Source organism: Colletotrichum destructivum, chromosome 2, assembly GCF_034447905.1.
Source record: "Colletotrichum destructivum chromosome 2, complete sequence".
Lineage (NCBI taxonomy): Eukaryota > Fungi > Ascomycota > Sordariomycetes > Glomerellales > Glomerellaceae > Colletotrichum > Colletotrichum destructivum.
The window spans coordinates 228,097-241,795 of NC_085897.1; the positions used below are offsets into that span (position 1 = coordinate 228,097).

A 13,699-nucleotide genomic window follows, 5' to 3' on the forward strand; every position below is an offset into this window, starting at 1 on the left:
AGACAAGGTGTTTGTCCGAACCTTGACCGCTAAGCGACCGAGTGTGTCGTAGGTTCATTCGCTCACCAACTACTCTGCCTACATGTCGACATCCGTTTGACAGCAATACCTCTCTATCACCCACTTACACACATCAGCCTTTCCAGTCCCAAAGTTGGATGGTTGCAGTCCAGTCTGGAAGAAATCATCGTTGGCTTTCAATCACTCAAAGCATGCGTCAACGTCATTTTCCGTCCGTCTTCCCAGCCCAGTCAAGTTGCATCTGCATCAAGCCTGGACGGGACAGCCTTTCTTGTGGTCAGGCGGCCGCTACGGACGCCGCGGACCCCTCGCATTAGGGTCAGTTGGAACTTGGACCAGCTGCAGCAGTACAGCGCGCATCCGTGCCTGAGTCCGGGCTTATCGCAGCTTCTGCTACCCATGCCCCAGCCGTAAGGAGCTACATGCATCTGCGCATGCTGCCTGCTGACAGATCGAGTACCGCTCTATCCGTACCTGAGCTTCAATCTCCGATCCATCCGTGTGTGCCACTGACGACTGACGACTGACGACTGACGAGAGGGCGTCCGTGCCATCCACGTATGCCCACGTCCTGCACGCCGCGAGGGTGACGGTCGGTGGGTGACGGCGGGCGCGCGCCCCTTGTCCACCACGATATGGTATGGGCCTCGGGAACCGGGACGTGCTCCTCTTCTGACCTTCTCCAAGTGCTTCTCCTCCTCCTTCTCTCATCGTGCTATTCCATTTCCTATCCTGCTTACGCCTGCCTGCAACCCTTCTTCCTTTCCCGGGTTGGTGCAACAATACCTCTCTACAGATACTTGTGCCCATAGTCTCATTTTTCTTTCTTGTAGCCCGAGGAAAGAAGTCTGCGAAAGCAGGGAAACCCAACTGCAGCATCGAGCAAGGGCAGCATTCCCCTATTACCGAGAGGAAGAAAGAAAGAAAATAAAAAAGTCGACAAGTGACAGACAATGTCTTGTCGCGGCCTCTGCTAGCATCGATCGGGTTCCCTTTTTTCCTCACCTTTCTCTCAACACCACCCCCTCTTCCTCCCTCCCTCCTTCGCTCAACAATAGCTCTTCCTGTCTTGAAGGGCTTGATCCTCACCCCCATCTTTTTCGTCTGTTGCTTACTCTCACCATCTTAATACCCCCCCCCCTCCCAAAAGCTCTTAGACGAATACGAATTACTATCTTGATTTCCATCTTTCACCGTTTCGTCGCAAGAGACCCCCGTCGCATCCGACGTAGTATGTGAACTGCCTCTCGCAGTCTCCTCGAGATACCTTACCACCACTATGGCGAACGTCTCTGGGCAAAACGATGCGGCGCCGGCCGTAACCGAGTCCATCTCCGAATCCTCCCAGTCGTACGGCAAACCCGCTTCGCGAAACGGCTCCTCCGAGACGATCAACGTCGACGGCAACAAGTCCTTGACCTGGACTGTCGAGAACCTCCTTCTGAATGGTGCGTTGGAACCCACAAACTCGGCCGTGTGCGATGCGCTCGGTAGCTGACCCTTCCAAGACCCTGCAGCAAAAAAAGCCAATAGGACTTGCGGTTTTGCTGGGTTTGGCGCATCAGGTCCGTTGTCATGATACCCATGCCTGGCGCCTTGCATCGGCTTGCTAACACCGGACGGGGCAGACGCACCATCAACTCACACGATCCCCTTGTACAATGTCCTCTGGGCCGAACAGACGAACCAGACCCTCGTAATCGACTATGCCCAGCAGGTTACGAAGAACAGAGTCCAAGCCGCGACTTGGACCTTTGCCGTCGACGAAGCCGATGGTCCCGACGTCCAGGCATGGGTCGACACGCTCATGACCAAGGCGTACGGGCCCGCGAAGCGATCCAAGAGAGCCAAGGTCCTGGTCAACCCGCACGCGGGACCGGGAGGCGCCGAGAAGAAGTGGCGCGTCGACTGCGAGCCCCTATTCAAGGCCGCGCGCATGCCCATGGATGTTGAGCTGACGACCTACTCGGGCCAAGCACTCGAGATTGCGCGGGGGGTCGACATTGACGCGTTTGACACCATCGTCACCTGCTCGGGCGACGGCTTGGCTCACGAGGTCTTTAATGGCTTGGGCCAGCGTCCGGACGCGGCGCAGGCGCTCCAGAAGGTCGCTGTCTCGCATATTCCCTGCGGCTCGGGCAACGCCATGAGCATCAACCTCTACGGCTCGTACCGGCCATCAATCGCCGCCCTCGCCATCATCAAGGGCGTCGAGACACCGATGGATCTGATCAGTATCACACAAGGGGACAGGCGGACGCTCAGTTTCTTGAGCCAGGCGCTTGGTGTCGTGGCCGAGAGCGACCTGGCCACCGAGCACTTGCGGTGGATGGGCGGCGCGCGTTTCACCTGGGGGTTCCTCGTAAGGATCTTTGAGAAGAAGTGCTACCCGTGCGATCTTGCCGTAAAGGTGGAAATCGAGGATAAACCCGGCGTCAAGGAGCACTACAGACAGTACACGCACAGGCCGTCATCGACGAGCCTGGACACGGCCGAGGCCCCGAGGGCGCAGAACGCCGATGCCGTCCCGAGCCGGGATGCCGAGCCGCATGGCCTGCCGCCATTGAGATTTGGCACCGTCAACGACGACCTACCCGAGGGATGGGAACTGATACCCCACTACAAGTTGGGCAACTTTTACTGTGGGAATGTAAGTCATGTCACCCCCAACTCTGGATGAGACGATTGCTGACAGCTCTAGATGGCGTTCATGGCCCCCGACGCCAACTTTTTCGCCGCCGCACTTGTCAACGACGGGCTCATGGATGTCGTCTGCATCGACGGCGATATGTCTGTCCCCGCCCAGCTGAGCATGCTCCTGTCGGTCGAGAGCGGAAAGTTCTTTGACAACTCTCTGGTTTCGTACCGCAAGATCTCGGCTTACCGTATCATCCCGCGGAACCAAAAAGACGGCTACATCAGCATCGACGGAGAAAAGGTGCCGTTCGAGCCCTTCCAGGCAGAGGTCCATCCGGGTCTGGCGAGAGTCATCTCGAAGAACGGCAAGTACGAGGCGCCTGGTCCCACGGGCTGGCAGAATGGCAGGGTTGGAGCCTAGATGGCAGCGGTCACGCTCGTCCTGGACCTATGTGCGTGGTGGTTAGCTATTGAGGCATCTATTGCCGGAAGCGGTTGAAGTAATGGGTTGCTATAGCGTTTTTGTTTCTTGAAAAGTCGAGATACCCAGATAGACCAAAGATGGGGAAGAGCACGACTTGTCGCCCGGCTGCTGATTGAATGCACATAAGCAGGCAGGCCTGGCTGGCACGAGACAAGCCATTTGGTTATCACTGTATAATATAGAATAGCGTCGCAGACATAATGACTTGCTTCATTTTTTTCTAGTCCCCATCACCACTCGCCCAAGAGAGTCCCTAAAAACTTTTGAAGTGACCATGCCTCCCGTTCTAAGAGGTCAAGTAAAATAAGACGGACAAAAAAAAAACCCCCCAACAGAAAACGCCTTGTTCACCGTCCCATGCAAAAGACACACGGGATGCATACCCGAGGACCGCTCCACCCCTTCTCTCTATTTATCATCGATGCCACCCCACTCTTCATCATCTTCCTCGTCCATGGCTCCGTCGGCCCCTGTTGCCGTCGCGTCGGTCACCTCGTTGTCGGCCTTCCTCTCCGTCCACGGCAGCCTCTCGTCCTCGACGGCCTCGGCGACCTTGGCGCGCACCGTCTTGACGGGCGACCTCTTGAGCGGCTCGACGATCTGGCTCAGCCTCTTGGCGAAGGCGACGGCCTTCTCGCCGCCTTCCGCGTCCGCGTCGAGCATGCCGAGGCGCTCGAGCTCGTCGACCCAGATGTCGACGCCGTGCAGGCGCATGCCGACGGGGACCTTGCGCAGGTCGCCCTCGAGCTCGAAGGGATACTCGGCGTAGACGGCGAGCAGAGCGTCGGCGCGGGCGTCGGCGTAGGCGCCGTCGCGGACCCACTGCAGGCCGGCGGCGAAGGTGCGGCGGACGAGGAGGAGGAACTTCTCCATGCGGAGGACGTCGATGTCGGTCCACTGGGCGGCCATGGTCTCCCAGAAGGCGGCGAGCCAGACGGGCACGTCCTCGGCGCGGACGCACAACGTCAGGGCAGCGAGCTCGGCGGCGAGGTTCTGCTGAGGCACGGGGCGGTCGCACATCCACATGGCGTAGAAGAGGCCCTTCCAGAGCTTGAGGGCGTCGAGGCGCGCGAGGGAGCGGTGGGAGCCGAGGAATGTCTGAAGGGAAGACAGGGCCTGGGTGCGGAGCTTGCGGTCTAGAGAAGGAGTTGGGATGTCAGCTGTGGTGATCTACGTCGGAAGGTCATGACGTTTGCGACACGCGAGAAGGCTTTGGGTTTTGGGTTTTGGGGGGGGGAAGTATATCGTGCGGTAACGGGATCACAAACCGCTGGAGGCCAGGTTCCTAATGAACGGCATGTTCTGTTCTTGGGACGCCATCTTGACGGTGGTATGGCTGAACAGGGCGCTGCTCAATTGGGGTATCTGGCGGGTTGTTGGGTTTTGCGACAAGGAGGTGCAAGGCCGCGGGCGGTGATATGGGGGTGGGATAAAATTATTGTTCACCGAGGGCGCCCTGCAGAAAACTGCCCCGCCGATCCTCGGTGTGGGAGAGTGAAAGAGAGGGTCCCGGGGGTGAGCTCGATCGGGTGACCGCCTTTGGAGAACTGGGGCACCGCTGCAAGGGGGGGTGAAAGGTGGATTCTGTGGCGCAGTGTTGACATTCAGTCTGTGGCTAGTGCTCTTGATTACCTAAGTTCGGCCCTGAGAGGACGACCACCTCAAGGCGTTCGGTAAGGAACTCGGGGTTTTTTTTTCTTCGCTATTTGAAAGTCAGGAAGTCTTACATCAGGGGGCAGTGAAACTATCTCTGGTATGTTCCAAATTGTGTCTCGTTAAGCCACAACGTCTTCACTCCCAAGTCTTGTCACGCGCGGGGATCGCCCAGTTCTTCATCCACGCCGTCTCTAGAACTTGACGGGCGCTCGGCCGATCTTCAGGACGAAACGCAAGCATCCAACGGACCATGTCGAAGAGGGCATCCCTTTCCCTCTCGTCAAGCGTCTCCATGCCCTCATCGTGTCCGGGCTCCTGGATGCTGTCTTCAAAGCGCTGATCCCACGACCATGCGAGGCGGCCTTCCTTGGGTTTTCCGTTGCCGGCGAACTTCCGCGATCGCGTCTCCCATTTCTCCCACCATTCAGGCGGCAAAGGTCCCAGGGCATCGACCTGGTCACCCGTGGCGTCGTTTTGGGAGATGAGGAAAGTGTCGAGAAACGGCCGCTGTCCGAGTATCACCCAGATCGTGCACGCAAGGCTCCATATGTCAGAGGCAAAGGATAGGGGCTTCAAAGGCTCGAAGCGGGCCTCTGGCGGCCGTATCTCTAGTGGTGTGTAAGACTCGAACCTCGACTCTTGCCCCGGGCAGAAAGCCACGCCAAAGTCTGCAACCAGTACCTTCGCTTCTGATAGCGATAGTTTCTCGCTTGCTTCTCCAAGCCTGACCGGAGAGAACACATGCGACGGGACGCCGGGTGCGAGCGGTTTCCCATCTGCCATGCGAACGGGCTCAGGATCAGGAGACCCGAATTCGCTGTACAGCTGCTCTTCCGAAAGACGATCAAGCCTTGATGGCAATTGAAGAAGTAGGTTTCCCAAGTGCGAGTCCAGAAGAAGAATGGGAATTAGACAAGCGAATCAAAGTTCAGATAAAAATGTCGGGGCTGGGAAGGAGCAAGTGTAAGACCAGAAAGTTCGCGGAACCAGGACTCACCACCATGAAGGTAGCCCTCGTCGTGGGTGTTCGCAACCGTCGTGGCAACTTGACTGGCAAGTGACCGGGCTACGTCGAGTTGGAACAAGCCACATGCAGACACTCCTTTTGCATCAGCAAGACTGCACCTCGCAGGGGTGGTGACGATGCAGTTATGTCTTCGGTTGGGCCCAGAGACGCTGAAGCGGTCAAGGACCGAGGGGACCAGAGCGTTTTCACGGCCCTCGCCTTCGTCAGTGAGACCAGCAATCCGACTCAGGATGTCGGCTTCCTTCTCATCTGAGTCGGCTGTTCCCACTTTCACAGCGACGTACTTGACCTGCCGGTCATCCCGGGCAAGCCAGATGGTTGAGTGAGTGCCGTAGCCGAGCTTGAGCACCACGCGGTACCTCCCATCGAGACGGTCGCCGGGTTAGACGGGATGGTAGCCCCCTGTGCAATAAAAATCCAGTCGTTCGACATCGTCAACATGTTCGTAGAGGAACGGGTTTGTTGGCACTGTCGAGGAGGGATCGAACGGTCGAAAGAGCGCGTTGGTCTGGCGTAGACAAAGGATCTGGCATGTGTTGAAAGGCCTCTTCAGACTGCGGACCAACAGACCTGCCATGGCCACATCATATCCGAGTTGCGGGTGCTGTGTCCACCAAACAAACAGGATGTAGGCATGGTGTTGCGGTTGTGGTTTTGTCACGCGCCTCCACACTGGCCACAGATGCGACCAGGTGTCGTCACGTGGACAATCTGTTCTTGGCCTGAGAAGAACGATACCAAGCGCCAGCTTGCCGCATCTGGCAATCACAGGAACATGTCCTATGATTTTCCTGAATTCATCATTATGGTCTAGGAGGCGCATGGGTCTTGTTTCTCCAGGGTGCTGTCAGATAAAGACCAATGCTCATTGCTAAATAAGATTGAAAAAGGTTGTGACCACCTCGCCCAAGTTTTCAATCTACACGAAGGACATGAAGAGACGTTAGTGTTGGTATTGGGCCAAAGAGGGAAAGGCTCACTTACCAGTTTTGCTGCATGTGTTTTCATCTGTGTCTCCGAGAGCCTCGTTTCCTGTCTTCACCCAGTCAGCAAGGAAAACCTTACTGGTAGGCCGAACTCGTCATTCTCTGTTGTGTCTCTCCGTTTGATCTCCTGCATCTTTTCTGCAGCCCCAAAGTGACGCTTGTAAAGGGGGGTACTTCTTGCTTGGACTTGTGGTTCATGGAGGAACACCTGACTGGCTAAGACAGGCTACCGCGCGGTCCGACTTTTTACAGAAGGACGTTGCGGCTACCCAAGAGAACGACCGCGAGGAAGAACTCTTGGGAACCCAGAAACATGACTGGCACAGCTCCAAGACCCAAAGGAAGGCCCGAAGGACGATCTGAAATCCGTGAAACTGTGTCGAAGTTCGACCGGGAATGGCTCCAATCACCCCACGAAGGCGAACCTCCGTGCTATGTCTACGAAGGGGGTACCTCCAAACCACGGGATACCCGGAAACGAGAGTGTAGGGTGGGCCTCGAGGCACGCTACCCTGCTGCCCAGCAGGACGAATCGGAAGCGCTTCAACCAAGCTGGGCCAACCCGGGACCCTCATGAGAAGAGTCCGAGGTGGTTGAGACCGTACCGCCAAAAGGCAGAACCGGAAGCCGAAGGGCGATGCCCCAACCCACAGTTGGGCTGGGGGCCGATCCAAATGGCCCTGGCATGCTGCCATGCCCCGGCTTCCGGGCTCTCGACATCTCACCAAGGAAGAATCCTTGACCGCTTAGGGCCCAGCAACGGCAAGATAGGCAGGGGGGAGAGACACGAGAGAAAACGAGTCTGGGACACAAATGAAATGATTGTGGTGCTTACCTGGGGCGCCAACTAGAGCCGGGCTGGATGGGGTCTATGAAGCGAGTGATTCGGGTGTTTTCGCGAGACGCCTATTGTTGAGATTTGTGCCAGAAAGAAGATGTGAAAGAAGAATAAAGCTTTTGAGATGGTGGAAGAATGAGATGGTGGAAGAATACCTTCACTACCCTCGACAGCAAGACGAATCGGAAGTAGGCGCGCGTTGGATGCCGACAGGTGAGTTGAGAAGAAGAAGAAGGCCGACAGATTGCGAGTTCGGGCGAAAGAATTGCGAACGAAAGTGCGTGAAAGAAGAATTGGAGGGACAGAAAAATGAAAAACAGAAAAAAAAGACTGGGAGAGAAGGGCTTGTGAATGAGAGGTAGGGCAAGAGGGTTGGGTAGTGGGCGTGCCGCGTAAAGATGAAGGCAATATTGCGGAATGAGCCAGAAGAGGCAGGAAGGGGAAAAACACGACTCAAGTGAGACCCGTCTGCCTGGTTTGTTTTTTTCTACTGGCGTAAGAACGTGAATGGAAGGAGCAAATATGCAAAGAGTGAAAGATTCAAAAGTGGGAGGAGCCAAAAAGTCGAGCGGGAGAGAAGGAGGTGTTTTCGGGGAGAGTGAGATGAAGAGACGACCAGCGTGATGAACTTGCTAAGAGTGACGAGACATAATGAGTGAGAAACAAACAAAACTGAAGAAGAACTATCCCAGACGGCGATGATTTGTGTCTGGGCGGAGTGAAGAAAAAGGAAAGAATCAAGATGTTGACTGACCTTGTGAATGCGTCAAGCGAGACGCCCGTCCATGCTGCTGCTGTTGTTGTTCGCTGCGAGTGGGTGGAGTAGATGGCAGAGTGTGAAATGGTGTGTAAGTGTGAATGGAGGAATAGAAATGAGAAACTTGTTGGGGAGAAACGAGGCAAAACGAGTCTCTGGGTCTAAGGAGTGGCAGGCGAGGACATGGTCCAGGACCGTGGCAGCAGAGAGAGAGCAGGTCGCGCTACGTCAGTGAGTCTAAGAAAATGAGTCTAAGAATTGTTCGGCCGTACCAAGGGAAATAATTGATTTGATGTCACAGTAATATCTACCTAGGAGAGACAACCATAGATCACGTGTTTACAGGCACGGAAGGAGGTGCCAGACTCCACGAGCCCGGCGTTGTTGCGTCCCGTCCGCCTCGCTGCCCCGTTTGTATCATGCGTGCGTGGCGAAATAACACGCGTGTCAGTGGGCCCAGTACAGAAGAAGTAGGTGGAAATAAACCAACTATTACCTGTCTATAGAAAACACTGAGTTTGCCAATGCAAGAAGCTCAACTTCGTTCAAGGGCCGGGGTTCTTGCAGAGGTTCAGGGGCTGACGAGGGCGTCAAATCGTGATGGCCTTGGCATAAGTACCCCTAAGCATTCCTCTAATCGACCACGATTCACATGCATGTTTGTCAAGAGTCTTTTGGAACCCATGAAACTGCAATCTAAGTAGTTGCCTCTTGACTTCAGTCATAGCATTCGTTCTGCTTCTTCACCGTCCCATAGGAACAACGCCACTCAACTTCACATTATGCCGTATTCAGGATATGGGCCAACGAACAGAACCAACAGATAACGTTAAGGCACGACTGAAAACTCTAATCTCTTCGTTGTGTCTTCCTTCAACTACCCCAAGCCATCGGACTGACGCGTTTATACCAAATGAAGCCTTGCTGCCATTTGCTTGCTCCTTCCTCACTCTCATCTTTGGTCTCGACCTCTGCCTTGAGCACCCAACTTCACTCTCGTTGCAGGTGAATGTCACAGACCCTGCTCATATTTCTGATGCCTGCTACGAGGGAGAAGAAAGTTGGCATTACGCACACTCACATTTCTTAGTCGTCCCCCCCCCCCCCCCCCCCCGGTGAGAATGATTTAAATCCGAGGGCTTTTGTCTTTGCTGCCTCCAAGTTCAAATCCTTCTGCTCTTTGCTATTTACTTACGGTTTTAATGAAGAAGCCACCGCCAAAATGAGCTCCGAGCACAAGAATCCAGTCATGGACGAAATAGGGCCAGACCTCCCCTTCAAGGCCACACCCAAAGCAGAGCTGAAGTACATCGAACGAGAAACCCGCTTGCACCGTAAATGATGAGGGTGGCACTTTCAAGACCTCACCGTTTACCTTGACGACTCTTTCTCATATAACCACAATCTTCAGATACCTCACTATTCCAGAAATAGATGACAGGAGAACTGGCCTCTTAGATACTTAACCAAATATCTGGGACCGAGCTCTGAAGTCCGAGCTAAAGAAACCGAGTTCGATGGGTTTATGAATATAATGCACTGATGCTGTAACTATAGAAATAGGTATAAGACAAACACTGCGGAGTTGCACACAACTCATGGATCTCTCCCACACAAAAATCCAACAACCCGAGCTCATTCAGCTCCAAGAACCCATAGCACTTGCTCTTGAGTCTAGCACGCAGATGCCTAGCCCTTCTTTTCGCTAGATCCGTCCGCCCCCGAGTCTCCATCACGATCCCAGATCGCTGTCTCCATCGAGGGGTACACCAGGTCCGCGTCCTCCTCCCTCCATTCTTCCAGGTCGACCAGGCTCCACTTCGCCCTCAGGAACCGGCTACGGACCTTGTCTGACATGCCCACCATCCGGATCTGCACGCTCTTGCCAGAGTGCGACTGGATCTCGGTCTTGAGCTCCTTCAACGTCATGATGCCCGACGTGTCGATGTACGGCACCATCGTGAAGTCCCAGACCACGACGGCGAGCGGCGTCTCCTTGAGCCGGATCTGCCTCTGCGCCCGTATCCTCTCCAGCCTCTTCTCCGCCGCGACGCTCCAGTGCCGCTCGCGGTCGTCCTGGCCCATACTGGTTTCCACGCGGGGGTACACCAGCTTGATGGCCGTGAGCGTTGCCATCTTCGCGCGCTCGGCGTTGGGGAAGAAGATGGCGTCGTTGAAGTCCACGACGATGGTGTCGCCGGGGATTGCGATGCTCGCGTTCTCGGTGCGGTTGTCAGTGACGCGGCGGCCACCGTCGCTAATGATGCGCGTGATGGGCTGGGGTATGGTATGGACGACGCCGTTGTTACTGGAGTGGATGGCGGGCTTGACAAAGGTTGAACGCAGCATAGTCCATACGATGCTCCAACCGGCCTATGGACAAGTCAGTCTCAGTCAGGTAAGTATTGAGTTGAAGGGACGGAAAAGCATACGGCAACGCCAATGCCGATTTCGGCAGAGACAAAGATGGTAACCCAGAAGGAGACCATCGAGGCAACAAAGTCGGGAAACGAGATACGCCAGAAGCGGTAGAAGAGTGACAACGGGCCAAAGAGGTGGACAACAGCCATGATCTACAGAATCAAGACATGTCAGTAAGCGAGTCTTTGCCGGTTTCCTGATCCAAAAGACTCACAATGATGGCGGAGAGAGTTGCAGAAGGAAGCCAGTAAAGGGCGGGCGACAAGACATAGAGGGTCAAGAGGATAAAGGCAGCTGTGAACAAGCCGGTCAAGGGACTCTTGACACCACACTCAGAAGCAACCGCCGTACGGGACATGGCACCGCCCACCGGCATGGTACTGAAGAAGCTGTTGACGATGTTGACGACACCGAGGTAGTTGAACTCCTGGCTCTGGTCGATCTGGTAGTTGTTCTTCCGCCCAAAAGCCTTGCCGACGGCCAAGTGCTCGAGGGTACTGGCGACCAGGGGCGCGACAGCCCGAACCGCGACCTTCTGCACGAGGTTCGCAGCGGGCACGATGGGCTGAGTGATGCCGTGTGTGTTGACTTGGCTGACCTTCCAGGAGTAGTCAGACTTGTCGCGGCCGCGGTTGACGAGGTAGCTGATGAGGGTGAAGACGACCAGCACGATGACGGCGCGGGAGTTGGCGAGGAGCTTGATGGCGTAGTGTCTCTTGCCCCATTTCTTGCCGACCTTTTCAAGGGCGATGAGAATCACGAGCGTTCCTAAGCCGATGCCGCAGGTCGGGCCATCCCAGTCCGGGAGGCGGCGAAGGACGTTGCCGATGACGTTGAAGACGCCGGATGGCACATTTGACAGACCGACGAGGGAACCAACTTGTCCAAAGGCAATGACGAGAGCCGCGGCCGAGATGAAGCCCGTCAAGACCGGAAAGGAGACGTAGTCCAGGATGAAACCAAGGCCGAAGAGACCGATCACGAGAGAGTAGACTCCAACCATCAGGGCAACGGAAGACGCAATCGCCGAGATGTCGAAACCTTCTTCACTCAGATCGTGTACAATTTCGGCGGTCAGGAGACCTAGGATGGAAGTTGGACCGGTCGAGAGATCTACACGAAAGATCCCTTGTCAGATCATCTTCCACCAGTGGCTTTGCCATCATCTGCCAACACTCACCTTTTGAAGTTCCCATGATGACAGCAAACGCAGCCGGCAGCCAGCTCGAATAGAGACCGTTGGCAATGGGGATGGTCGCGATCTTTGCGTAGGCCAGGGACTGGGGGATGAGCATGACGCCTACCGTCAGGCCGGCGATGAAGTCGGTGATGAGCCATTTAGGAGAGTATCGGGGCAGCCACTGGACGATGGGAACCTTCTCGAGCAGGTAGACTCCCGCGGCGGATGGCAGTTTCGGGGCCCCTGAGACGACAAAGTCACGAACCTGGGCGAGGCTGGCGTCCGTCGTGACCTCGTCCCTCAGCTTCTCGATCTTTCTGTTGATCTTGTCCATTCTCGACAACACTAATACAAATCTAGAAGAGGAACAGATGTTCTAGAGGAGATGAAGAGAAGAAAAGTTTGTCTGCAAAGAGAAAATCGGGTTCGGGCCCTTTCGGTGGCGGATGAGATGGGAACCCACAGATGTGGTTTCAGCAAAGTTGGGATGGTTATATCTCGTCAGAAATAGGGGTGAGATCTCAAAGGGGGAACAGTCAGCGCTTCATCCGACCTTGATGTTCTTCTCTTGTTTTACTTTTTCCCGAGATAGAAACAATCTACTCTTCTCCAGCTGACGGGGGGCGTTCTTTATGCTTGCTGCAGCGGCATCTGATCTGCACATTGCAGATGCCGCTTGCGCAAGTCCTACTGTCCTCCTGCCCACAGCAGCAGGACGCAAACTAGTCCTTGGAGTGAATCCCAGCCGTCCAATGCGGGAGTCAGAATAGAACCCAAGGAGAGGGGGAGAGGGGGAGACGTGAGCCAAGCAAGACCGCAGCGACACCGCAGTAACATCATGACCGTCGTATCAACTTAGCCCGCGACCTGGGCGAGAAACTGCCGTACCCCCCTTCGGACGACACTCGGTATCCCCTCTTACATGCCGATGGCACCGGATTAGATCTAACACAGTTGATCACTACTCTAGCTGCGTTGAATCGCGACGTCGGTATTGGTGGGGGGGGGGTTGAACCGGATGTGCGTTGCGTCGAGGAAGCAAGCAAGCAACCCCCCTCCATTGTGCGCGGAGTCGGGCCGCGACAATGTTAGCTTATCCAGGGCATGGGAAAACGCAAGCGCTACATCTCCAACTTCTCCAATAAACAAGAGCTTTTGTTTGGTCCCCCGGGCACGAGTGCTGGTGTCTAACCAAGTCAGGGTGAAACTGTACCATCTCATAGAAGGCTAGGGAGGGGAGCAGAAAGCAGAAGAGGCGCAGAAAACAACGCCGCCGGGCGATGACTACTGGCTGGACGACCGACCTAGTTGGAAGAGTTGGGACGAGAGGCCGTCCCATCACGGTCTGTTGGCCACACGAAGGGATTACTACGCAGCATGCTGGGCACGGAAGCACCGAGAGTTGGAGTAGTCACGTCAGCTCAGATGACGTCTGCATTCCTTTATTCGTCGTGACACAAGGGAACCCAGGAAACCTTGAGCATCGCATTTCTCCTTGCGCCTCTCACTTAAACTCTCGATGAGCATGCTGCTTCTATCCTTGGCGCCCGAGAGCCGCAATGCTAAGCCGAGTTGCCAAGTCCATGTTCTCTTGGCTCCTCGTGGCCTTTTGACGATGACTCGGACATCAAATCAAACATCGAGACCATCTTGGCATTTGCCCATGAATCAGCGAGACCGTCACGATGAGGG

At 55.4% G+C, this 13,699-nt stretch overlaps 4 protein-coding genes across 4 annotated transcripts; 1 reads left to right on the forward strand and 3 right to left on the reverse strand.

Annotated features, from left to right (window-relative positions):
* Positions 1 to 729: 729 nt before the first annotated feature.
* On the forward strand, positions 730 to 3,352 carry CDEST_02245 (Putative diacylglycerol kinase, catalytic domain, inorganic polyphosphate/ATP-NAD kinase). Its single transcript, XM_062918404.1, has 4 exons — positions 730 to 1,469; positions 1,530 to 1,586; positions 1,650 to 2,671; positions 2,723 to 3,352. Exons 1-4 carry the CDS (start codon positions 1,301 to 1,303, stop codon positions 3,077 to 3,079), a joined length of 1,605 nt encoding a protein of 534 aa, XP_062774455.1. The 5' UTR covers positions 730 to 1,300; the 3' UTR covers positions 3,080 to 3,352.
* A 120-nt stretch (positions 3,353 to 3,472) lies between these two features.
* Positions 3,473 to 4,573, reverse strand: CDEST_02246 (Putative ribosomal RNA processing protein). Its single transcript, XM_062918405.1, has 2 exons — positions 4,411 to 4,573; positions 3,473 to 4,278 (listed from the first exon to the last, which is right to left on the reverse strand). The coding sequence occupies exons 1-2, from the start codon at positions 4,460 to 4,462 to the stop codon at positions 3,551 to 3,553; spliced, it is 780 nt and encodes a 259-aa protein (XP_062774456.1). The 5' UTR covers positions 4,463 to 4,573; the 3' UTR covers positions 3,473 to 3,550.
* Positions 4,574 to 4,933: 360 nt separating this feature from the next.
* On the reverse strand, positions 4,934 to 5,581 carry CDEST_02247 (Putative protein kinase; the record flags this gene model as incomplete). The annotated part of the gene is made up of 1 exon (XM_062918406.1): positions 4,934 to 5,581. The coding sequence occupies one exon, from the start codon at positions 5,579 to 5,581 to the stop codon at positions 4,934 to 4,936; it is 648 nt and encodes a 215-aa protein (XP_062774457.1).
* Positions 5,582 to 9,985: 4,404 nt separating this feature from the next.
* Positions 9,986 to 12,585, reverse strand: CDEST_02248 (Putative SLC26A/SulP transporter, STAS domain, STAS domain superfamily). The gene is made up of 4 exons (XM_062918407.1): positions 12,008 to 12,585; positions 11,042 to 11,940; positions 10,839 to 10,979; positions 9,986 to 10,779 (listed from the first exon to the last, which is right to left on the reverse strand). Exons 1-4 carry the CDS (start codon positions 12,339 to 12,341, stop codon positions 10,096 to 10,098), a joined length of 2,058 nt encoding a protein of 685 aa, XP_062774458.1. The 5' UTR covers positions 12,342 to 12,585; the 3' UTR covers positions 9,986 to 10,095.
* Positions 12,586 to 13,699: the final 1,114 nt, after the last annotated feature.